Source organism: Sardina pilchardus, chromosome 10 (genome assembly GCF_963854185.1).
Source record: "Sardina pilchardus chromosome 10, fSarPil1.1, whole genome shotgun sequence".
In the NCBI taxonomy this organism is placed as follows: domain Eukaryota; kingdom Metazoa; phylum Chordata; class Actinopteri; order Clupeiformes; family Clupeidae; genus Sardina; species Sardina pilchardus.
The window spans coordinates 6517301-6541801 of NC_085003.1; the positions used below are offsets into that span (position 1 = coordinate 6517301).

At 44.4% G+C, this 24501-nt stretch overlaps 2 protein-coding genes across 4 annotated transcripts; one reads left to right on the forward strand and one right to left on the reverse strand.

The window, feature by feature from the left end:
• The first annotated feature begins 1546 nt into the window (after positions 1-1546).
• Positions 1547-6331, forward strand: hapln3 (hyaluronan and proteoglycan link protein 3). 2 transcript variants are annotated; one of them, XM_062548246.1, is made up of 6 exons: positions 1547-1578; positions 1976-2406; positions 2993-3159; positions 3506-3877; positions 4375-4677; positions 5023-6331. In XM_062548246.1, exons 2-6 carry the CDS (start codon positions 2264-2266, stop codon positions 5307-5309), a joined length of 1272 nt encoding a protein of 423 aa, XP_062404230.1. In that variant the 5' UTR covers positions 1547-1578; positions 1976-2263; the 3' UTR covers positions 5310-6331. The 2 variants fall into 2 exon arrangements, with proteins under 2 accessions (XP_062404230.1, XP_062404231.1); XM_062548247.1 differs by lacking the exon at positions 1547-1578 and having other exon boundaries at positions 2300-2406; positions 2997-3159.
• A 905-nt stretch (positions 6332-7236) lies between these two features.
• On the reverse strand, positions 7237-22812 carry acanb (aggrecan b). 2 transcript variants are annotated; one of them, XM_062548220.1, is made up of 19 exons: positions 22775-22812; positions 21164-21390; positions 17760-17846; positions 16507-16890; positions 16138-16312; positions 15841-15968; positions 15420-15713; positions 14792-15067; positions 14243-14417; positions 13915-14042; positions 13505-13798; positions 13205-13300; positions 12005-13102; positions 11342-11455; positions 10822-10980; positions 10643-10725; positions 9491-9635; positions 9158-9340; positions 7237-9063 (listed from the first exon to the last, which is right to left on the reverse strand). In XM_062548220.1, exons 3-19 carry the CDS (start codon positions 17836-17838, stop codon positions 8978-8980), a joined length of 3897 nt encoding a protein of 1298 aa, XP_062404204.1. In that variant the 5' UTR covers positions 17839-17846; positions 21164-21390; positions 22775-22812; the 3' UTR covers positions 7237-8977. The 2 variants fall into 2 exon arrangements, with proteins under 2 accessions (XP_062404204.1, XP_062404205.1); XM_062548221.1 differs by lacking the exons at positions 7237-9063; positions 9158-9340; positions 9491-9635; positions 10643-10725; positions 10822-10980 and adding an exon at positions 10999-11115.
• Positions 22813-24501: the final 1689 nt, after the last annotated feature.

Below are 24501 nucleotides of genomic sequence, written 5' to 3' on the forward strand. Positions count from 1 at the left end.
TCGTAAGTGGGTGAAATGGGTTTTACACCATACAGATCATTCTGCCCCATACACATCAGTATGCAAGTAGCTTCATGCTGGCTTGCATTTATGGGGACTGATCTTGTCCTACACTATGGAATAGAGTGGCCAGGATTGCTTTGTTCTGGACAAATTAAGAATTAAACCGACCGACAAAGACTACTGGATTCATGGCAGATTTTTAATACTGTGATTTTTCATCCTTTAATATAGGCTGTACTTCTTTAATGCTCATACTCTTGTAATAGCTGAATACATTGATCAAAGCACACTTTGGTCATCACACGTAGAATCATTAGGAGTATCTTTGGACTAAAATATAGACTAGGTAGTGAGTCAGCCACCTGAAGTTGCTGCTGTTCCTAAGTCTGTCATTCTGCAGCGTGGACAAACTAAACGAGTCCAGTCATGCCAGTGTCAGCTGACCTCAATGTCCAACGGTTCCTCTCAATGCCTCCATTGTCTCCTCTTATACATGCAGTACTGGTCTCAGACCCAGAGGTAAATAAGAGTGAGTACAACAGTGTATAGTACAGACCGCTCTACAGATTGTAACCCTATAGTAATTATATCATGCCCCCAAACTTGGCTATGGGCCAATTAATTATTCATTCTGATGAAAAAAAGTGACAGTAAATGTAAACGTAGAGTGAATGGTTAAATCTGGGGCATACACATGATCTTAAACAACCTATACATTCATTTTACATACAGTGGCACTCGTTCTAAAAAGATAGCCTATAGTGCATTGTAGAGGACATTCCTCTACAATGAGCAAATGACAGGAAACCATATACCTTGAGATGCACATCTATACTTAAAGGCAATTAGGCCTAAACTCTATGGTTTACCTTGAGTTGAAAAAGATACAGTGAATTCTGCACGTTGATGCTCTAAATAGGCTGCCACTGGACATTAAAATATTGCTAGCTGTCAATCTAACTGAATAGTATATTATTGTCAAACCACCCTGCATCCCATGATGTTCCTGTTCTGATGCTCCTGTTGTGTTCTACTTATATAATAACCTATTCAAGGCGCATCAGGCCTGAGAGTGCATCATTAAAAGTGACTGCACACTTTATTGCAAGTACTGTGTGTTGCATACGAATCAGCATCCAGAAGCCACAAGTCTTTCTTTTCACTATTAAAATATTCGCACTCTCTTTTGAAAATAGTCTTTTAAAAGACAACAACTGATGCATCATGTGGTTTGCCGTTATAGTTGCAATAAATAATGATTTATCTCTAAAGGAATGTAGTTGCTGCTCTCGCCCTCACCCATACCCACAACACTGGTATTCGTGTCCTCCGGCAGGAGCTTTCATCTGTATCTTGGGAACGGACTCACACCGAGCTTCAAACAGCACTAATGGGTCTGTGTCTGCTAGAAAAGCGTCCCTCAGTGACGGAAAAACTGCAGGAATTTGACCAATTGAGAAGTGAGAAGAACAGGGTATACATTTACAGGGAAAAAATCTAGAAAGTTAACCTGACATCCTGCCCATTCCAAAGGCTGTGTAACAGCTTTTTCCGCGACGCTGAGTTGACCGAAAGGTACTTGAACCACTGTTGACAGATTGACACTTGAATCACTTGTGAGTAAGAACGACAAACAACGATAGACTAACAAAAACAGCAGGTGTAAGGTCAAAGTCTATATGAAACCGCGTGGAATTAAGGAGAGTTGACACACTTTATGTTCATAGTAGGAATGTGGTGTGCGAATAAACACGCATCTAATCTCGGGTGGATGTGGGCATGTGATAGAGATGGAAAACATTGAACATCTGCAGCACAGCTATCTATAGACTACCACTTTTCCGTCTTTTGCTCCGGAAAATTGATATTCTCTGAGGATCTCCGAGGAAAAGTGGAATTTGTTTATCAGCTTTCCTCCCGCCGACTGTTATTTCAGTCCTCTTATGCGTATCCTTTCTGTGTTCTATTTCAGATCAACAACACCCTGTGACTTTACTGAAGCGCCACAACAGGGGATTTTGAAACTACAATCAAGGTTAAATGCACTCCATTTGTAAAGGTATCCCGTCATTGTTTGGTTTAACCCACTGTCTATATTGAGTAAACAATTGAAATCGTCTTACGAGCAAACCAAAGTTAAACACACGCGGTACGCACGCGATGTTATCCAAACGAAGCACAGACACCAGACAAGCCACTTGAGCGTTCTCTCAGGAGATGTTACAACAGTGGTGAAGTTCAAAGGGGATGCCTCTCTTAAATGACGTCACCCCTCGTAATTCATCAAAATATCAATGAAAAGGCAAGGGTGGGCACAGTATTCTGCTCCATCACGCACATAAAGAAGCACCAAGTCAGCAGGAGGACGCCCTTCGTCGACTTGAGTTTTGAGATTCTAAAACAGTGAGTAAATAATATCTTTTGTTCTCTAGTTCTTAAGTCCCATAATTATGTCCAGAGACATGAACACAAGCACATTTACTATGTCGAGACCGCCTTGCCATTAAAGAAACTCATAAATACCTCTTTGTATTACGTGTGGTCCAGTCCTACAGCCAGTGTTTGTTCGACGTGGGACATATTACACGTCTGTTATTTTAGAAACTCTTTTGGTTTGAAGAGGATTTCAATCCAACTTTCTGAAACTTGTATTTTGTTCCCTTGACGTGGAGTTGTAATATGTATTTAGAGAACTTAACGCGATTGGAAATGAGCACAGCCTGATCGTATCTATTTGGTTTATTTTTTTGTTCTACGAGACCATAAGTTAGTGTTAGGCTATGGCTTATTGATGTCTCCATTACCGAAATAAACACTTACGAAATTTAGTGACACCATCTGTAATTCACTGCATCTGCGTTTGATTAAGTCAGCACTGTGTCGCGGTTGCTCAACGAACATTTTGTATCACTAAATGATGTGTTAACATTGATAAGCATAAAAACATCCCATACAGATATAGATATTAACATCAATTTATGTGGTCCAGCCAGTCCCCACAGAGAATTTGCCGGTATCGAGTTGAGATGATGAACATGTGGATATCACGTCACCTGGTGGTCATTTGGCTTTACTTGCACCTCAGCGAAGCATCGCCAAGATATTCCAACGGCTTCTTCTACAAAGACGCAATGAATGGAAACGGCAATGGAGAGAGTAGGCTACATATGATCATTTTTTTCAGTTGCCAACTGTAAGAGATCTTCTCATTTTCATCAAATACTTTAGCGGGGCTGAAATATTAGTTGTAGCAGCCCTACAAAGTGTCAGGAAGTGTTGTAGCTGTCAGAATCAGAGTGTTGATGTATCTGCAATTTTATCTTTCATTTGCTCAGACTACGAAGTTGCATGACGATTTTACAACCTACCCTTTTAATTTGAGATGACTAAAGTCAAATGTAGTTTAACACAGTCAGTGACTAACTGCCCTATTGACAGAGTAGAAGTCAAGGTCACTGACTCTATTAACTGTTGTGGGTATAATGTTGTTTCCATGTTGCAGTACACTTCAGCGGCGTGCGCCTTCATGTGGAGAGCCCGAGGTCGACGGTGGCGGCTGTTCAGGGCAGCAATGCCACTCTGCCCTGTCACTACCGATATGAACCGGAGATTCACACACCTCGTCGGACCAGGGTGAAGTGGTTTCGACTTTCTACGACTAATAGAAGTTTGGAGGAGGACGTTATGGTGGCCATAGGCACTCGTCACCGGAGCTATGGTGGCTTTCGGGGACGCGTGCGCCTTCGCCGTGAGGCCCCTGGGGACGCATCCCTAGTCATCAGTCCGCTAACCGTGGATGATAATGGCCTCTACCGCTGTGAAGTGATCGACGGACTCGAGGACGAGAGCGTCACCGTCGGGCTAGAATTCCGAGGTATCACCATTGATCAAACATCGTGTTTGTCACACGACTCAATGTAGGCGGCCGTCTACATCAATTATTTAGGGTACTGAAACTTCAGCTTTCAGCTTTGTAAAGCATTAGTAAAATCACATTTTCTTTCTGTTGTTATGTATCCTGCTTTGTATAAGTAGGCTATTGAGTTTACTTGGATCAACAAATTGTTCAATGTGCTTTACATAAATAAAAGCAAACAGTAATAACAGATAAAAGCATAGAAGGACAATTATATTAACAGTTTAAAAGGTACAGTAAAGATCATAATAAAAAGTGAAGAAGACTTGATTAGTACAGTAGGTACAGAAGTCAGCTATGGCTTATTACAATTTTTGCTTGAATGTGTTGAATCATGTACGAGCAGTGAGTTTGAGTTTCCTGTTCTAATTAAGCCAATAAACAGAACGCAAACACTGCAGTAATAAACTCTCTCTGGCACAGGAAAAAAATACTGACTTACTTTCTCCTCCCAGGGGTGGTGTTCCCTTATTACTCCTCCAGGGGGCGCTATCAGATGAATTACCATGAGGCCAAGCAGGTGTGTGAGGAGCAGGGTGCAACACTGGCCACATTTGACCAGCTCTTTGACGCCTGGCAAGAGGGGCTGGACTGGTGCAATGCAGGGTGGCTGGCTGATGGCACAGCCCAGTACCCCGTGTCCACCCCAAGAGAGGCCTGCGGAGGCTCAGACCTGGCCCCTGGCGTCCGCAGCTATGGCCTGCGTCATCAACACCTTGACCATTTTGATGCCTTTTGCTTCACTGCCTCCCTCAAAGGTAACAGATAATTGCAGTCGTAGGCAAGGCAAGTTTATTTGCACGTTTATTTGTATAGCCCATTTCTTACACAAAAGGTAAGCCAATGTGCTTAACAAATCACATAAAATAGCAAATATAAGAATATTAAAATAACCAAAATAATTCAAACAAACAAGGCAATAATAATTAAAAAATGAAATGAATATAGAGAAAGTAAGTAAGACGTATAGAGGTTGAGATACTGGAACACAGGTGCAAAAATGGGTTAGTCGTGGATGGCAAAGGAATACAGATGACCCGATCACACGTAACTTCAGTTGCAGTGGCAGCCTGTGATGTCTGACCTGTCTTGTCTGATCCTAGGCACTGTGTACTTCCTGGAGCAGCCTCTGAGGGTGAACTTCACGGAGGCGGCGCAGGCCTGTCTGGACAGGGGCAGCGAGATGGCCAAGGTGGGCCAGCTGTACGCCGCCTGGAGGTTCCAGGGGCTGGACCGCTGTGACGCGGGCTGGCTCGCCGACGGGAGCGTGCGCTACTCCATCACCAGGCCCCGAGCAAACTGTGGCCCAGAGGAAGCTGGAGTGCGCACGTTTGGCTATCCTCCACGCCACCAGAAGCATGGTGTTTACTGCTACATGCCCCACTGGTAAACATGGGTCGGTGTTAATGTGCCCGGCAGTGCCAACTACCACTCCACAGTTCTCTACTACGTCGTCATTTGGTAGCTAATATTTGCTGAATCCCTCAGGACATGATGCCAATGTCATACAACTTCTATTGAGCCGAATTGTATTTTGACAAATCATACTTGCTTACTGACTACGCTGATGGCACACTAGTCATTTAGAAATGGCTTAAATAACTGTGACTCTTTTTTATGGTTGTTATTACATGATTATGGTATTGGATCAATTACCGATCATTTAATTACCAATCATTTAATGTTTATTATGTATTATGTTTTTTATGTGTTATTCCAAGCTCCCTGTTTAAATATAGATACACCTCAGCCGCCACCGCCAGATTGCCCCAAAATGTCATCATAATATAATAACAGGTTATCAGTGTTATCAGATGTTGGGACACACACACATCATCAAAATGATGATGTACGGATGACTTAATACGACCCAGCATAATGGTTATTTGAACTTTTTTTTTTAATACATTTCGATATATAACAGCAGGGGAGCCTATAATGTGTGTATGCTAGCATCCATAACTAGTATTTCTACTACACCACTTATATGTCTGCTTATCTGGGTCACCAAAAGCTCTCACTTCAGTATTCTCTGTGGTGATACCCAAATTCAGAGTTGCACTCTGATGGTAAAAGGAGGTTGATTTTGAGTTGTGCTATTCCTGTAGTTACTTTTCATATATATTACTGGGTATTAGTATGTTGTTGTTTTTTTCTGTTCATGAACGACTTGTAGTCTGCTCTTCCTTGTCAGAAAATGGAAAAAGTCTGGAAATGAAAGCCCACATGAGTGTCATAACAGAACCGCAATGCTGCTGTGAAAGCCAGCAGAAATAGTGTGCACAACCGCAGGAGCCATTACTGAATTTAAGTCTTACGAATCACACCATTGAGTCAGCATGAGTTGATCAAACTTGGTTTTTACGAAAGATGTAATATTCCTCATCTTGAAAATAAATATTTTTTCCATAACTGGCTCAATGGAAACATCATTAAACTTTATGGCATGCTGCATCTACATACTCTAGTAATGGAAGATTCCAATGGTGCCAATAGGTGGCGACATTTTCAGGCACAATTCCCTTTGACCTTTGACAGATGACCAAGGATCTTGGGAAAGAGAGAAAAAATGGATCTCCGATACATAAGATGACCACCATAAGTACAAAACCGAACCCCTAAACAAGCGCCACTTCGTCTGAGGAGAAAGTGTAGGAGGTGTGAGGGTGAAGAAAGACAGGAGAGTTTTAACCTCCCCCCAAACCTTTTGCAATGCAAACAGACATTTTATGATCCCTCTGAGCGTAAGACACGTCCTATTTACACCTGCTTACCAAACACGGCCACTGGATAGAGGAGGCGCATGAAAAGAGACTTGTGTTCCCTGGCAGAACCCGATCCCCACGCCAGACCTGCATGAAGGTCCTTACTGTACAGTATGAGAGGGACATTCATGCTGTTTTTTGTCTCTTTTTTTTGCATTAGATGCCAGAGGTAAAAATACACTAAATGGTGAATTTGTGTCCAAGGTTTCTGGGATGTGTCATCAGGTTGTTTATATATACTGTAGGGTGACGCACGTTGAATTTAAAAGGTCTTAGTGTATCAAAGATACTCTTAATTGAATTACAGTCTCTTTACACTAAAATATGCCAGCAATGCAAATGTGCTTATTTTACATGTAAATATTGAATCAGTACAGGAGTACTCTATTTCATTTGCCGTTATCAAAACAGTATCAAAAATGCATATAAAGTGAAATGCAACATCATTCAATAGTTTAAATAGAAGCATGCAGTTTTTAGTATTTCAAAATCACAATCAAAATCATTAATCTACCAAATCTAGTTACCGAGCAGAGGATTGGTATTCAAACTTTTATTTGTGTTTTCGTCTCAAACCAGGTTCTTTCATCAAACATAGAGGCACACATTTACAGCACATATTGAATCACATTTGTTGTGTGCTTTTGAAGGACTGCATACCTACCCCCATATTAACACATACACACACATACACACACACACACACACACACACACACGCGCACGCACGCACGCACGCACGCACGCACGCACGCACGCACGCACGCACGCACACACACACACACACACAGACACACACACACACACACACACACACACACACACACACACACACCTATGCATGCCCAGCACGCATGCACCTTTTTGCACACTTACCCAGTACATTCTTATTTAACTCACGTCAACATACATTCTCAGAAACATGCATTTAGGTCCTAACTGGCCAGTGATGGTAAGGTCAACATAAGCAAGACATTTATATCAATCTTCAGCACATATCTTTTTTTTCCACCCCAAGATCATAAATTACCATGCTATTATACAATATATTTGGTGCCAAATATTTATTTCAGGGGTTAGACAGTGATGGCAATTTGACAATTATTAGACACCAATGTTTTTGACATAAACTTTCTTCTACTGTACAGTCTAATAGGTAAAACAGTATGGATTGGCAATCTCTTGCCTTTTGATTTATCCTACAGGACCGACAGATATCTCAAGGCTGAAGCATTCTCTCAAACTCTGGTTTGGACACAATCATCTTATTTGATCAATACTTCTGTTGGCTTGGTGAAATCTAGTCGCTAGTGTCAAATCTGCCAAGAGGGCCAAAATAGTGTGCATTGTCATCAAGCATGGTTCAGTACCATCTTTCAGGCCAAAAGGCATTCACAGTAAATGTCAACCAGACAAAGGTCTCTTTTAGAGACTTGTCTTCTCCGTATAGAGAAAGAAACTACTTTATCACAACCAGGGATTGTTTTAACCATTTAACAGTTATGGACTTTAAAATGAAATATTATATCGGTAGTGTGGCTATGGTCACTGGTTGTGGTGCAACTGAAGTGCTATGCACTGCAAAGTGAAATCTGTAAGATCTCAGAAAACAAATTAGATCTCACTATTCAGGATTACTAATTCACTGATCTGATTGACCACAACTTTAGTTGGTCTGTCTAAATGTAAGACAGATAAGAAATGTAAGTCTTTTTTGTTGGATCCCAGTGGCTGAGCTAATGGGGAATTGTTTGTCTTTTTCTCAGGAAAAGATACTTGTACTCTCTGTGGTCCTGAGTAAAACAGAAAACAAATTACAAAAATATACTAAACTTTGCAAATTAAAAACCAAACAAACAAAAAAAACACACAAAAAAAACAAAAAATCAAAAAACCAATGAGCTTTTCATAATTACCAACTGTAGTCAAGACAGCCTTTTGTCTTTGATGGCGAGTGCTACAGTAGGACTTGAGGAGTTACTTTCTCTCTCTAAATTAACACAAACATTGGGTTTCCAGAAGAACAGTTGTACATTTTTACAAATGTAGCTAAAAACCCTAAATGCACTCCCTTTTATATTAAGAACAAAGTAACACTTTTAAATCCAATTCAAAGTAACACTTTTAAATCCAATTAGCCAGGCAGACTACAAAATCTAATGTTTGACAAAGTATAAAAAAAGTTGGGCAATATCTCTTAGGTGTGTTTGTTTTCGTCAGGCAAAAATGTCTCATAGAAATATTTTTTAACAACAAAATCCTTTTTTCCCTAATGTTAGTCCCTTCTATCCTGTTTAGAGGTGCTTTCGCAATGTCCGACTGCTGGCCGCTTTAGACTGCTGCTTCAGGGATCGTTTCCTTAGTCTGATGTTGGTATTACCTGTTGAGGATGTAAGGAACATAACATTTTTTAAATATCACTCAGGTTTCAAAAAGCAAACTATTGATGAATTAGCTGAAAGGTGGAAACTCACTGCCTATACACTCCACTTGGGGCTCCTCCCATCGTCCATCAGGCATGCAGCGCACCACAGACAGGTGGCGCTGTGCGAAGCCACCGTTACACTGGTAGCGCACGATGGAGTTGACAGGGTAGCGATGTTTGGGGCTGCCCATCAGCCTAGCATTCTCCACCTCAGGAGGCGAAGAGCACATGACTATATTGAGGGGGATACAAACAGCACAAAGTTACAAGAGGGTGTATATCTCCTATTCTGCAACATAGATGTTTTGACACACATTAAATGCCATATCATCACCCTTGTCCATCGATTGCAGAATATATGGGTGAAGACTTGGACACTGACCTGGCCCACTCTTGCAGGTGAAGGGCAGGTGGTAGTTACAGGGGACATCATTCCACTGGCCATTCTCATGCCAGATCATCACCACACAGTCCTCTCCAGCGTTGAAGTAGTTGTCGGGCTGATTTGGTCTCCAGTTCTCAAAGCTCTGTCAATGAAGGCATCAACATACAGTTTTTTTTAAAGATAATTTGTTTTAAAGATAAAAAATAACTTCAGTAGGTTTTTGAGGAATCTTTTAAAATTGAACATTAGTGTGGGGAGTCTGCAGTATATTTATTTATTTTAGGGATAGATGTGTAACTAAATGCTATACAAGACAATGAATGCAGCCTCTGACTGGTGCTGATTTAGTCATTTGGCCAGACTTGTTATGATCAGAATATTGAGATTCAGGAAGAGGATCCAGTGCAAGGTTGCTCACACACAAAATACACTCCCTCACACACCAACCTCAAGCTTCTTGAGAACGTTAATCATTAGTATCTTGAGAACGTTAATGAATTGGAACACATCAAATACCCTTTTCAAGGTGGACAGTGTTTGAGAGCAACAGCTTTCCGCCTATACGTGCCATAAACCTACAAACAGTCAACCGTGCAGTGCTGACCTGCCTCATAGCCTATACAGTATCAGAGATGCACAGAGATGTCACAATTGAACTTGTCAAGTGGTACATTGTCAATGCATGCCCAGATTGCTTGATATTGTGTAACGCTGTTGATCAGGGAGGATCATGTTCCTTTTAGTTGGTTTTTAACTCTAGGCGATACATGGGCCAATTTTTTGAGCAAAGTTGCAGAACAACGACATAACCGGTACCATATGTTCCGATTGGATGACTCAAGTTCTCAAGAAACTGATTAAAGTTCTCAAGAAACTTGAGGTTGGTGTGTGAGGGAATGCATTGTGTGTGTGAGCAACCTACAAATTACTCATCTTGCACTGGATCCTCTTCCTAAATCTCAATATTCCGATCACAGCAAGTCAGGGGAAATGACTAAATCAGCACCAGTCAGAGGCTGCATTCATTGTTTTGCACTTTTATAGTGTCATCACACCATCAAAATAATTGGTTTTACCAAAAATATTTGCCAAAAATACACACCTATAGAATTGTTCACTGACTTCATGTGATTATTCTGGAGTACTTACCATAGGAGTCCCGTCCGTCCACCTAAACTCGTTCTGCATATCCTTGTCATTGAGTCCGATCCACTGATAATCCTGTGCATTGGCTGGCCAGCAGAAAAAAAAGTACAAGAGAGCTCAAGCACCTTCCTATGCACACACAGGTACACCGAATAGTATCGTGTACTCGTCAGCCTACTCACAGTTGACAAACTCCTGCTCCTCCGGGGTGGTGATGCTGACCAGGTGGGAGTTGAGGTCCTGACAGCGCTGCTCTGCGCTGCCCCAGGTCTCGCGCTCGGAGAAGTGCAGGTAGCAGTTCCCCATGAACTCCTCCCAGCCCTGTTCACAGCCCTGCGTTGCTGTGGGGGAACCACCAATAGACCCATGTTCACAATTTGTCATGCACAGCTGGCGTCACAAAAACTCAGGAAGTATCTTCACGCCTCACACACACGGCATGCACTTTATCAGTGGAGTGTCAAACGCATGCACATCTGCAGGAGACATGGGGAGAGAGGCTAGAGTCAGAGCCGAGTGATGGCACTACATTCGAGGTATCTTGGCACAGCTGTAAAAAAAAAGCAGTTCGTACCTTTTGGTCCCTCAGCCAGCAAATAAAACAATATATCACTACAATCAATATACTGTATTCAATATCAAATTACACACAGTAGTTCTCTTGTTGTTGTTTTTTAAAATTATTATTCAAATATGACTCACGTGTGGCACAGTCATCTCCTGTCTGTCCTGGAGGACACTGGCACACTGCGATGCCATCCTGGACGGAGCATGACCCAGAGCCACAGGGGTTGGGCTCGCAGGGGTCAGCATCACCTACAACAGGACGACAGAGCCAAGATATGGCAGAATCAATATAAGGGTCAGCCTTTAAAGTAAAACAATAAATAAACTGCTAATTTAATAAAGCTTCAACTGAAAGCTACTGCACAAAATCAACTATGGACAATGTATTCAGGCTAGGTGATTTTGTGCATAAAAGTGAATAAATTCAGTTCTTCTCAATATATTTTGTGCACTCCAGGTAATGTTTATGTTTTGATGTCCTCCAAGAAATGTATATTGGACAAGTTGAATGTACTTTTTTAAGTTTACTAGTTTGCCATGTAGCAGTTGCTATGGACTGCAAACATATACTTCAACAACGTGCTAGATATACCATGAATGAGTTTCTATCATATTTTTTTTATTATATTTAAAACGTTTGAAATTCATGGTTGAAGTCACATTTTGCACTACAGGATAATCTTCCTGTAGAACAAACAAAAAACAGATTTACTGGAGTACCTTCATGAACTTAAATGCAGTGTGCAATGTGTAAATTGTGAAATGTGCAAAGGGAAAAAGAATATCAAGCAACTATACCGTCTTCAACAGCTGGCTCCTCCACAACGGCTGGGGTCTGCAGTGGCACGGAGGATGCGGTGGTGATGCTGGACACAGTGGTGGTGCTGATACTGACTGCCCCGCTGCTGCTGCTGCTGCTGGTGGTGGTGACAGGGGACTCTGTGGTGACGTCAGCCCATGTTGTTGGGAACACTTCCGGCTCCATCCAGACCGTGGTGGGCATCGCCTCCGCGTCGTGCCCGCTCACGTGCCCGTGCGGTCCTCTTCCGCTCATGAACTCCCTCATGTAGCGCTCGTAGGTGTAGCCGGGGGGCAGCTCCACGGAGAGCCCGGCCGTCTCGGCCCCGCTGGCCTCCACTGACCCCTGGCCCTGCTCCGCCGTCTCCCTGGGGTGCTCCGTCACCTCGAACACTTCGTCCTCCTTCAGGATGACCCCGTCGGGACGACGAGAGCCGCCGGACGGGAAGCCGGAGGGATACGCCGAGCCGTAGCCGCTGGCGTCGCCGGAGCCGAGGGGCCGGAAGCCGGACACCTCCTGCTCCTCCTGACCGCTCCCCGTCAGGTGGACCAGACTGTGGTCCACAAAGGTCAGATCCGGGAGGCCGGACGCAGACCCGCTGCTGCTGACATCGCCGCTGAGGAACCCGGAACCGCCGATGTCCGACGGTCCCCTGCCCAGCTCCTGCTCTGCTCGCGTCGGCATGATGGACTGGTCGACCAGCTCCCGGTCAACCAGCACGACCGCGGAACCGCCGCTCTCCTCTCCGCTCAGATCGCCCGAGTGGAAGTCCACGGTGGCCGAGCCGCTCCCCTCTCCCATCCCGGAGCGCTCGCCGCTGGCGTCTCCAGACAAGTCTCCGGAGGCCGCTGGGAAGGTGACGGTGCTGCCCTCCGATGCCTCCTCAGGAAACTCGGACGAAGAGCCCTCTCCAGAGAGCCGCTCTCCACTGCCCTGGAATCTCACGGGGAAGCCAGATCCGTCAACGCCTGATCCAGACTCCTGGCCGCTGGCCCTGCCACTGCCCGATACGTCCCCGGACGTGTCTCCAGAGCCACTTCCGGACAACTCCCCAGAGCCAGAAATGTCCACGAAAATAGGAGAGATGGTGGGGCGCACTAGAGGATTACAAGGGAAACATGCACAGGGACATATAAATATGCTCTCAGTGCGCTTTAAGTGATCCATATACAAGTTTAGACTGAGTTTAAGCACTGTACCAGGCCTCAGAAGATCTGTGATTACGGTCATGTTCCACTCCGAAACCATCTGAGTTGTGTCCACTATGCCCTCGGAGATCAGCATGGACAGGTCAGCTACAAAGGCAAAATCCAACCAGTGTCACAAAAATGTAAACCAATCATTTAAATGAATTGTAATTGTAATATGAAAAATGCTATAAGCAACATAGGTAGCATATATCATGACATACTAAGACATAGACATAAACCTTATAGGGTTTGTAAAATGTCATTTTTAACCCTATAGAGTGAACTGTTGGTTCACTCTAGTGGTCCTACCTCTGTAGCAGTAGGCGTCATATCTGGAGTAGGGGCTGGGGAAGCCGCTCTGGCCTGGGTACACATAGACGGTGTGGACCCCGACTCTTCCCCCACCGCAGCTCTGTCTTGGGTTGCGGATGGGATAGCGGACGCTGCGGTCAGACAGCCAGCCGGGCTGGCAGCTGTCCATGCCCTGGCTCCAGGCCGCGTACAGCTCGGCCGTCGAGGCCAGCGTGGCGTTCTGCCTCTTGCAGTAAGACGAGGCCTCGTAGAAGGTGAAGCCGGCCAGGTTGCTGACGTGGAAGACCTCACCTGAGAAAAGAGCCATGCCAAACATGAGTTGGAGCGCTGAGAATCACAGAGGTTGCTCTCAGCTGAAACAAGGTGTGGGCTTCCCAGTAAGAGACGAGGAGACCAGCGCTGCTCACCCCTCAGTCGGTCCATGTAACAGTAGACGTCGTAGTGCTCCCTGGCGTCCTTAAGGCCATATGAGCGAACTCCAGGCTGCTGATGTTGGTCTCCAGAACATTTGGCTCGAGGATTCACAATGGGGTACCTTAGTACAGAACACATCATTGTTATATTACATACAAACCAATATCCTTCAGTAGGCCTAGTACTGTATGTTAAAACACTGATTGATTAGCAGTGCAACTCTGCAAAGCTGACTTGTTGATCAAATTTCAATGACTGACATTGGCTATTTATGATTCTAGTGTTTGGGGAGAGTACAATGTCCAGTGTTGGGTGACTGACCTGACGGTCTGGTCACTGAGCCAGCCTGCAGCGCAGTGATGGAAGCCTGCCTCATAGGCAGCCTGGAGCTGCTGGGGGCTGGCGATGTCCGCGCCTTGAATGTGGCAAGCCAGCTGGGCCTCCACGAAGGTCAGAGCATAACGCCTGGAACCAGAACGGTAGTGGAACACCACACCTGTAGAGAGATAGAGAGAGAGAGAGAAATATTTCTTAAGCTGGAAAAATATTGTTTCATGGCTCTCATTAGATTCACTTTGTTTCCCATCGTCCTCCAGCAGACACACTTTCACTGTGTTCTACGTTTCTTGTAGTCAGTAGTTACATTTCTGATTTATTTATTTCTGTTTTAGTGCCACCAATAGTCAGTGTGTATTACCATTTTACACCACGTCACCACATCATTAAAGTGTCATGACTCCTAACAAGTGTAATAAATGTAAAGACCTGATATGTCCAGCGGGTTGATAACCAATAAACCAATGCCAACACCATGATCTCAACACTATACTTGGCTTTCTTCAAGGCACAGACGCACTTCATGTCACCAACCTGCCGTGCCAGTCTCCTTGGGGCGCTCCATGCCCGTATCTGGCCGGGCGGTAGCCATGGTGATGACCTCCTCCGTGACAGTGCTGGTGAAGGTGGCGGGGGGGAAGGGCAGGGGCACCTCGGTGGGCTCCTGGGCGCGGACCTCGCCCTCGGTGGTGGAGTGGCCGGGGTAGAGCACAGGGCTGCTGGTGACGGTGCCCACGCTAAAGTGCCCCTCCGTAGTGCTCCTCTCGGGCTCTGGGAACGGAAAGGGTGGCACCTCCTCCTCCTCATGCTCTGCAGGAGACACAGAGCAGCACAGTTTATATACAGTACAACTAAACCCAGCCCATTATTACACGTGGAAATCAAATGGCTGTGGGAGGGAGTAGTTCATGGGTTTCTTCAGGTCCCCTTCCACAGGTGTATTAATCAAGCACCATGCAGTCTGCATTCATAATCTAGGCGTTTGATTTTATACACCTGTGGAAAGGGACCTGATGAAACCCATGAATACGGAGCAATAGAGCTCTTGGGTTTACTCTCAAAACAAACCCAATTCCAGTGTTAAATACCCTTTTAAAGACATGGCATGTAATGTTACTGTGTTTGCCTGCCACACACTGGATTGCTACAAAACTGGACTTACCTTCAAAGCAGATGGCATCGTATCGGGAGTCAGGATAGGGGAAGCCAGTCTGGTTTGGGTACAAGTACACGGTGCGTACCCCCAGAAGGCCACCACCACACTGAGGACGGGCGATGTTGATTGGGTAGCGTACACTTCTGTCGCCCAACCAGCCTGCATTGCAGACATCCATACCACCCTGCCAGGCCAGATAGAGCTCCCCAGTGGTGGCCAGTCGGGCCCCCAGGTTGGCACATTGGTCAATCGCCTCCATGAAGGTGAACTTCTCAAAAGACATGGAATAGAAAACCTTGCCTAGAGTTGGCATGGGGAATCACAATGAAAATATGTAGGTAAATATACACAGACGCAGACACATACATGCATAGGCTATGTAACACTTCATGTTCAAATGCGTACGTGTGTGTACACTGTGAAATACCTGACATCTTCTCTGCAAAGCAGTACACATCATAAGTCTCATTGACATCTCTCACGCCATAGGTACGAACACCAGGGAAGTCCTCTTTGTCTCCAAAACAACCCTCACGAGGCTCAAGAATCGGATACCTGAGGTTTTATCATCAGTTTTAGTGTCTGGGTTTATTTTTACACTATGCTGTTATGACACTTGATGTGCCAGGTGCATGTGAATTCTACAATAGATTATTATCATAGATACATTCATGAAGTCACATATTGATATTGATGTATGGTATACTGTATAGATCAACTGTACCTGACTGTTTGGTCAGCCAACCAACCAGCATCACACTGGTGGAAGCCATCATCGTAGGCGGCCTGGAGTTGAGCAGGGGTAGCGATAACAGCGCCGTTCTGGATGCACGCAGCCTTGGCCTTCTCAAACGTTAGTGTGTAGCGGGTGGAGATGGCTCGGTAGTGGAACACAATCCCTTCAGACAAGGCATGAAGGAAAAACATCAGCTGCCAGTTTCTCAGAATTAAGGTGCCCTTGCCATGTACAGTACAGTATACTGTACAGTATGTTCCCATATGCCATGGCAAAAAGCCCACATTGTAAAAATGAACAAATACAATAAAGACCCTCTATTTAATGATGGTTATATGTTTTCTCTTTTTCTTGTACCTTGAACCTGGACGTCAACAGAGTCGTAGTTATCCTCGATGCCGTGCATCACCTCACAGCGGTAGGAGCCGGAGTCCGAGGAGCGCAGCTCGGTCATCTCCATGGTGACGTCCGTGGGGATGGACGGGTAGTTGATGAGGTGGACCCGATCCAGGTAGTCAGTCTCCACGCGGACCTGGCCATCAGAGGCCACCAAGATGAGGGACACCTTGCCCTTGTGGATGTAGCTCCACTTGATGCGGTGGGAGAGCGGGGCGATGGTCGGAGCGCCGGGGTCGTGCACGGTGTTGTCCTGGAAGTAGCAGGGCATCACCACTTTGGCTCCCATCAGGGGGCGCAGCGGATTCTCCAAGGGAATGCTGACGCTCAGCGTGCTGTCCACATCTGCAGAGCAACAGCGCAGCTATCAACAACAACACTCACACAGCAGGGACGGTTACAGCAGGGACATGCAGCTATCAACACCAACACTCACACAGCAGGGACGGTTACAGCAGGGACATGCAGCTATCAACACCAACACTCACACAGCAGGGACTACTGTTACAGCAGGGACATGCAGCTATCAACACCAACACTCACACAGCAGTGACTGTTACAGCAGGGACATGCAGCTATCAACACCAACACTCACACAGCAGTGACGGTTACAGCAGGGACATGCAGCTATCAACACCAACACTCACACAGCAGTGACTACTGTTACAGCAGGGACATGCAGCTATGAACATTAACACTCACACAGCAGTGACTGTTACAGCAGGGACATGCAGCTATCAACACCAACACTCACACAGCAGTGACTGCTGTTACAGCAGGGACATGCAGCTATGAACACCAACACTCACACAGCATTGTGATCGTGTCTGATGTGGAGGATGCAGTGAGGCATGTTTGTATTGTCTATACTTTGTGAATATTTTATGTAGTATGTTGTAAGTGTGTGATGCAGTGACTGCAGCCCAAGACAAATCCCCCCCTGGGGGACATTAAAGGATATCTTATCTTCTCTTATCTTATCTTATCTTATCTTATCTTAGCAGTGACTGTGACAGCAGGGACATGCGCTATGAACATCAACACTAACACAGCAGTGACTATCAACATATCTCACTGTGGCTGTACTGTTATCTAACACAGTTAGACAACTTCAGAAATGAAGGCATTTGTCATATTATTGAGTGTAATCTTTGTCGATCTCTATTTTTTGCTCTTTTCAATAAAGGGAAATGCATGATTGGCCTGGACCTTACCTCCGTCAGAGAGGTCTCCAAAGGTTGGAGTTGCTGAGATGACATGTAAACATGCACACAGAAGAAGCAAGGTAGTCATGATGTACCCTATAGGAGAAGAGTAGCAGGTACAGTATGGGTTTAATGAGTACAAGTTACAGTAAAATAATGCATGAAAAAGTGCAACTTAAATTCATTTAAGGAGAAGGCTGAGTGGTAAGGCCCTCAGTGACTTTATACTGGATAATTTAGTGATTTGAATTTGAAGTCTTCTCAAACACTTTCTTAGAAGTAGAACGTTTACTTTTCAGATTCTAATCCAACACACACACACACACACACACACACACACACACACACACACACACACACACACACACACACACACACACACACAGACACACACACACACACACAGACACACACACACACACACACACACACACACACACACACACACACACACACACACACACACACACACACACACACACACACACACACACACACACACACAAAGGCCCTCTGTTTTTGGAACAGGAAATGTGTTCAGCCTACAAAACAGACTTGAAGCTTTTTCTGAGTATAGGGGTATTGATTGAATCCACCCCTCACACTTCATTTGTTTGTCCAGTGTATTTTAAAGTGGAAAGCTTCCATCAGTGGCTACATTCCAAAGATAGTGGCCTCCTCTGTGCGCTATTCACTACTGTACCCACTGACCAGCTGGCTGAGGCCCAGCTGTGTGTGGTGTGTGTGTGTATGTACAGTACTGTATGTGTGTGTGTGTGTGTGTGTGTGTGTGTGTGTGTACTCGTGTGGGCACCCACCCCACCATGAGAGTTAACCCTCTTGAGCCCACAGCCACATTACCCATTAGAAGATTAGAATCTAAGAATTCTAAATGTGCCGGCTCTAACAGATGTAGGTCCAATATTCTGACATGAAGCATCTATGACTTTGTTTTGTTTTTGTCTGCACATATCTGACTCAATAAGCGCTCATACTGTATTTGATAATTTTTACTTAGCTATCATCTATGTGTAATTTCTAATATATATATCTTAAATGCCTGAGGCATTGTGTTTGGGATGTTTGTTTCGCGTGTATGTCTCTATGTCTAAGTCATAGCCTATTTATCTTCAATCTAATTCGGTTGCAGAGGCTGGCAAACGAGTTCACATGTCATATCCTAGACGTGCGCTTGTATATAATTATCGCTTACAGTAATGTTCAGGTTTGTTTTAAGTCATCTGGCTAACCCCTTGAGAATTAATTTGATGTCAGAGTATCTTCTAAGCACCATGTGAATGTTGTGTGGCTTTAGGCTGTCTGTCTTCAGCCAAAACTGCATAATCAGCAACTTCACAAGACTATAAACAAATAGAGAGCATGTTTCACTGTCTCTCTCTTTCACTCTCTCTCTCTCTCTCTCCCACACAAAGGTGTAGAAGTGTCACATTCTCTGAGCTCCACCCTGCTGTGAAAAACAGGGCAAATATAAGATACTGTATCTGTTGAGGATCATTTCTGTTTCTTTTCTGTATCATTATTATATGCTCATTCATTCATTCATTCATTCATTCATTCATTCATTCATTCATTCATTCATTCATCTATTCATTGGCAGAACATCCTGAAGTCTACAGTCTGAAGTCCTGAAGAGAATTCTAGAATTTCAGGAAAGGTTTGGATCACATCCAGACAACATTCAAATGCGTAAAAATCCCTAAACGAGGGACATCACAGACAACACAGCTCAGTGTAGCCAATCAAATGACCTCCCTGGACTGCCAGCGAGTGGGCCCACATCTTGCCGCGGTGCATCATTTGAAAAACGCCTCTAAACGGCCGTAGTCATATTCCTGAGGCCGCCACAGTATCGCCATTCAGCTGGTGTGCCATGTTCCATTCCCGTACGGTATAAGCCAATAAGCAGGGGTCTGTTCCCGCTGTGGTCGGCGTGCATGGACCCAGAGTCTGCGCGGCGGCCAATGTAAACAGAGGCGCGTATGCCAGCAGAGGCCCTCACCCACTGATCCTCTGGAGACCCACGCCAATAGAACAGTGTCCGCATTCAGACGTACGAACAAGCGTGCACATGCACACACACACACACACACACACACACACACACATGCATGCCCATTCGCCCAACACACACAGACACACGCACACACACACACACACACACACACACACACATGCGGACACACAGACACACACACATATGCACTCACACTCAAATGCATGTACACACACACACACACACACACACATGCTCACACTAACAACACACACATGCATGATACATGTACATACACACACTCACACATGCAAATAGACACATATTCACATGTACAGTGGCCAAGGAGTAGTACAGTGCAGCAGTCATATACTGTAGTTGGGCTTGTTAATGTAGCTGGCAACAGGTAAACAGATCCTATTTACACACATCTGCATTCAGGAGAGACACATCCGTTGATAAAGATGGAGACTGGGGAAGAGCTACTGAATACTGTATATGAGTGAAAATGGGAGAAATGAGTGAGAGTGAGTCTGAGGGAAACAGAAAGACATAGAAAGAGAGAGAAAGAAAAGAAAACACATGCTGGCACATACAGTATACTATTTCAACACTGTATATATTATGATATGTACAATACTGTACATCTGGAGAAATGTGGTATAGACGCAAAACCCCTAGAGATGATTGATGATAGATGTGTAGATATTTGAAGTAGACATATTGCATGCCATATGACAAGTCCTTCCTCTGTCAGTCGTTACTTCATTGTTGCTGTTTTATTTTATAAGAACACTGTGATCACCATGATGCCATTTTAGTAACTTGATTTTACATGCCCAGTGTATTTTCTTTTCACAGATAACTAGTGATGCTAGACATACTTTCTGCTGCAATTTGATCAACGTTAATAACTAGCCTACTAATTAATTAATAACTCTTTACAATAAAATGTGCCATTCCCGAGCAAATTTCAGTTCATGAGCAACAAGGTCACCTAAATGCAAACAGTTAAACAGAGTACAGTACAGTCACAGAGAAATTGCATTCAAATTACACTCTCTTTGTTGCGTCACCTTGTTCTGTGCTACCTGAAGCATCACAAATTCTGATATGAGCACTGTTACAGTAACAATTCTTACAATCATCTGGTCACCGCTCACTGTAAATCTACACCTAGAATAATGGAATTACCTCTGTTCCATATTCTGTTCAAAGAAGTGTTGCAAACAAAGAAATGTAAAATACTGATCTATTATTTTACAGTTCACCATTACGTATACAAATGCACTTTACTTTACGTTACAATATCAGGATCATTTTCTTAATGTGCAGTTTCATTTGGTTTTACAATCACAGTTAAATAATAAATCTTGATTGCATCCAAATGCTGTGTTACCTTGATATGAGAGGTGGCAGCTCCAGTTGTCAGTTTCTTCACAGGACCAGGAGATCTTTCAAAAAAAAATCTTGAGAGATTTTGAACACACTGTTGGGTCGCGGTAACTTCTCTGTCACAGTGCTGTCCTCTGCTGTGGTCACTGGACCTGGGCACTGGTCATGAGGCGCCGCGCGTGGATGTTTCAGCAGTCTGGGTCCTGGTGTTCCTGCGACTGCCTGCTTCTCCTGTGTGCACGGGGAGCAGAAAGAAGTTCTGTTCAACCTGGACACAAGTTTTTGCGAGCAAGTAGCAGGGAGGGAGTGAGAAGTTGAGAGAGAGAGAGAGAGAGAGAGAGAGAGAGAGAGAGAGAGAGAGAGAGAGAGAGAGAGAGAGAGAGAGAGAGAAGGAGGGATGGAGGCCACGAGGTTCTTGGAGTGAGGCCATAAGGAGTGAGGTCATACCTTGACCATACAGTAGATTTCACAATTTTAAAAATAAACAGTTGTCCATGATGAGTATTTTGGCAATAGCTGTTGACAGATAAATGACCAGCCCAATAATCTTCTTACAGTAATAAAGCAACAGTTCACTTCTGTTCCACATACAGTATGCTCAGATTCATTATATCCCATTCACAACAGCAATTAAAGGACTGTGAAATGGTGACCTTTGGGCTGAGAGGGTCAAAGGTGACAGTCAAAAGTGACAGTTGGGCTGAGAAATCAACTATAGCCTAGACCTGCATGTCGCAAAGCCATATATGCGACCAGTTATAAGAAGCTTTGAAAACTCTACTACCTGTTGTATTACACCCACATAATAAAACTGAGCAATACTATTATCCGGCAATAACTGTTTAAGGTGTATTGTCACCAAAAGAGGGGTGTAAAATGACAAGAGTCAGTACCCTGGCAGCAGAAAACCAGAAAACTACCAGCTGCTGAAAGTCTATGTTACTGTTTTTAGTAGAGAAAACATTTACCCACACAATGATAATTATTTAAAATTAGATGAACTTTACTTATGTTTTGATGACAAAATTGCATTCTACTGTACATAAATCAGCTAACATTCCTGATAATACTGACTTGATAAAAATATCATTTTAAGCTCAATTCCTCAAAGCACAAGCAGACATAACAACAGCAACTATGAGTTTAAATTTAGCCTCCAAACGGTGCCCCTGTGGAGGATGAAAAAACACTGTAAAAGTGCCAGGGTTTCCTGATAGACACCAGGCCAGAGGCTGCCTGCAAAGAGCACAAAAATGCAGTTCAAAGATGGTTGGGGAATGTGGCACAATGTTGTTTTAAACCAACAGCCAGGATGTACCGAAATAAAAACTCATGTCAGGTCGCAGGATTCAAGGCACGCCCTGATTGGCACATCCTCCATGCACGAGCGTCGGATTGATTCTTAAGCGCTTCTACCTTGTGACTTCTCATGATGCAACAACAGTGAAATTTACCACAGAGGCCAGTAACATTAGTCTGGCCGCCGCTGGGCCAGAAGCCTCTGGTTTGGCCAATTATGGTCAGAAATGAAAGATGTGATTCATGGGAGAGGGACTGAATGAGCTGGACAACAAAGAAGAGACACAGTGCAGTAGCCTATACAGTGCAGACTCACAGCAGGACAGGGCACTGCACTGCCAACACATTGCTGTCCAGGTCCAGACTGGACGAGGCCTGATGTAACATGTGCACCGTCGTCACTCTCCTCTACTGTATGGAGGATTTTTGCTGCCAACTCAAAGGGAAATGGACAGGACAAAATGTGGTCAGTTTTTCCCACCCCACCCTCTCTCCTTCTCCCTCTGCCAACGTCATGATTTTTGGGACAAAGTGAGGCACTGATAGAATAGACAAGATGGACAGAAGAGAACCGTTTTTATGATTTATGTATCTTTGTTGGCCAGGTATACATGCATCACTCATTCCTCATCATTGGATAGATACTGGAGGTCTGTAATTCAGTTCTTACTGAAAATAAGTAGTAATAGGTAAATATGATCATAAGCAATATTTTTTAAACAAGAAAGTTAAAGGCATAATTCCATGTGACTTTGAAGGGTTTCTATTTTCCCAAATGTGTTACAGTAATGTATTATGTTAACGGATAATGTGATAATGCATTTTATGATATGATATTGAGTACCGGGGTCTCTCACTGAGAACACAGTATTATTTGGTGTGAGCAGGCCTGCTGAAAAGGAAAGCAATAATAAACCTATATTGTGTCTGAAAGAACACTGGCTGTTTGTATAGCATACACCATTTATACCAGTTGCTCTGCGTAATATGGGGGCAAGAGACTGAAAGATTTGCAACCCCCAGGTAGCTCGCCACAGTTCTTTATTAATGTTGTGGCACAGACCTTTAGCCGGAAAATGTCACACTTTATAGTCTGAGAAACTGGAGACATGTAGGCTTTTTGTCTGCCGTAATAAAACAAAACAGTGCGCGTAGTCATTAAACGTGACTCAGCGCCTTTACAGCCTCTCTCCATAGTTTATCATTGTTGTGTCACCACATGTGTAGACAGGGGGAGCTCTGACAGGGCCCCCAGAGTCTGTACCCCTAAAGCCCAGGTGGCAAAGGTGGGGTGCACAGGGGCAGCCAGTGTTGACATTAACCGCCTTACAGTGTGTTAATGGTTTTGGTTCATGTGAGCATTAAAACAAAATGGGCTTAGTCAAAAAAATATCTCTAGAGAATATCACTAAGGAGTTTCCTATATACTCTGTTTCAACATCCTGTCAGTGGAATGTCCTTTTCCTGGCAAGCCCATGCCGATCAATAACAGACTAGTATGAGTGGCCATCATTAATGAGCATTTTTAGTCATGCACGGTGCGGTAATCAGACACTTGAATGCAGAACACAGAGGAGTCAGTTTAAGCCCCAGACACAGACACATGTTCATGCCTCCAAATGCTGCTGGACACAGAGGAGAGGAGGGGTCTGAGGGTATGAGCAGGCCATTCATGAGCGAGCGAGGAAGGCCGGCTGGGGGGGAAAAAGCCGTTTCTGCTGACGCCTGCACTCACACGGGTGCAACAGGGCCTTTCTCTTCCCCCTGCATCTCCTTTGAGCTGACAACTCTCCTGCACCCAGACCAAAGTTGCTGAGGTGACAGATTTTACTCAGAGTGTTAGCTTACGTGAGATTTCAGTGGACTGGGGTATGGATCATATGTGCTTGTCTTGCTCTCTGCCTATCTTTCTTTCACAAACACTGCGGTGCACACCCCCCAACACGCACACACACGCACACGCACACACACACACACACACATCACATGCACACACACACACACGCACACTCTCAGTTACAGACCAAACTTGCTTCCAAAGTG

Excerpts from the sequence above, each read along its gene's own strand:
- hapln3 (XM_062548246.1), top strand. The coding sequence starts at position 2,264 with ATGACGTCACCCCTCGTAATTCATCAAAATATCAATGAAAAGGCAAGG. Across the intron at positions 2,407-2,992 it reads AGTTTTGAGATTCTAAAACA|CCAGTCCCCACAGAGAATTT; the intron begins GTGAGTAAATAA and ends TATGTGGTCCAG. Across the intron at positions 3,878-4,374 it reads CGTCGGGCTAGAATTCCGAG|GGGTGGTGTTCCCTTATTAC; the intron begins GTATCACCATTG and ends TTCTCCTCCCAG.
- acanb (XM_062548220.1), bottom strand. The coding sequence starts at position 17,838 with ATGACTACCTTGCTTCTTCTGTGTGCATGTTTACATGTCATCTCAGCA. Across the intron at positions 15,714-15,840 it reads CTTTGCAGAGAAGATGTCAG|GCAAGGTTTTCTATTCCATG; the intron begins GTATTTCACAGT and ends TGCCAACTCTAG. Across the intron at positions 15,068-15,419 it reads CGATGCCATCTGCTTTGAAG|AGCATGAGGAGGAGGAGGTG; the intron begins GTAAGTCCAGTT and ends TGTCTCCTGCAG.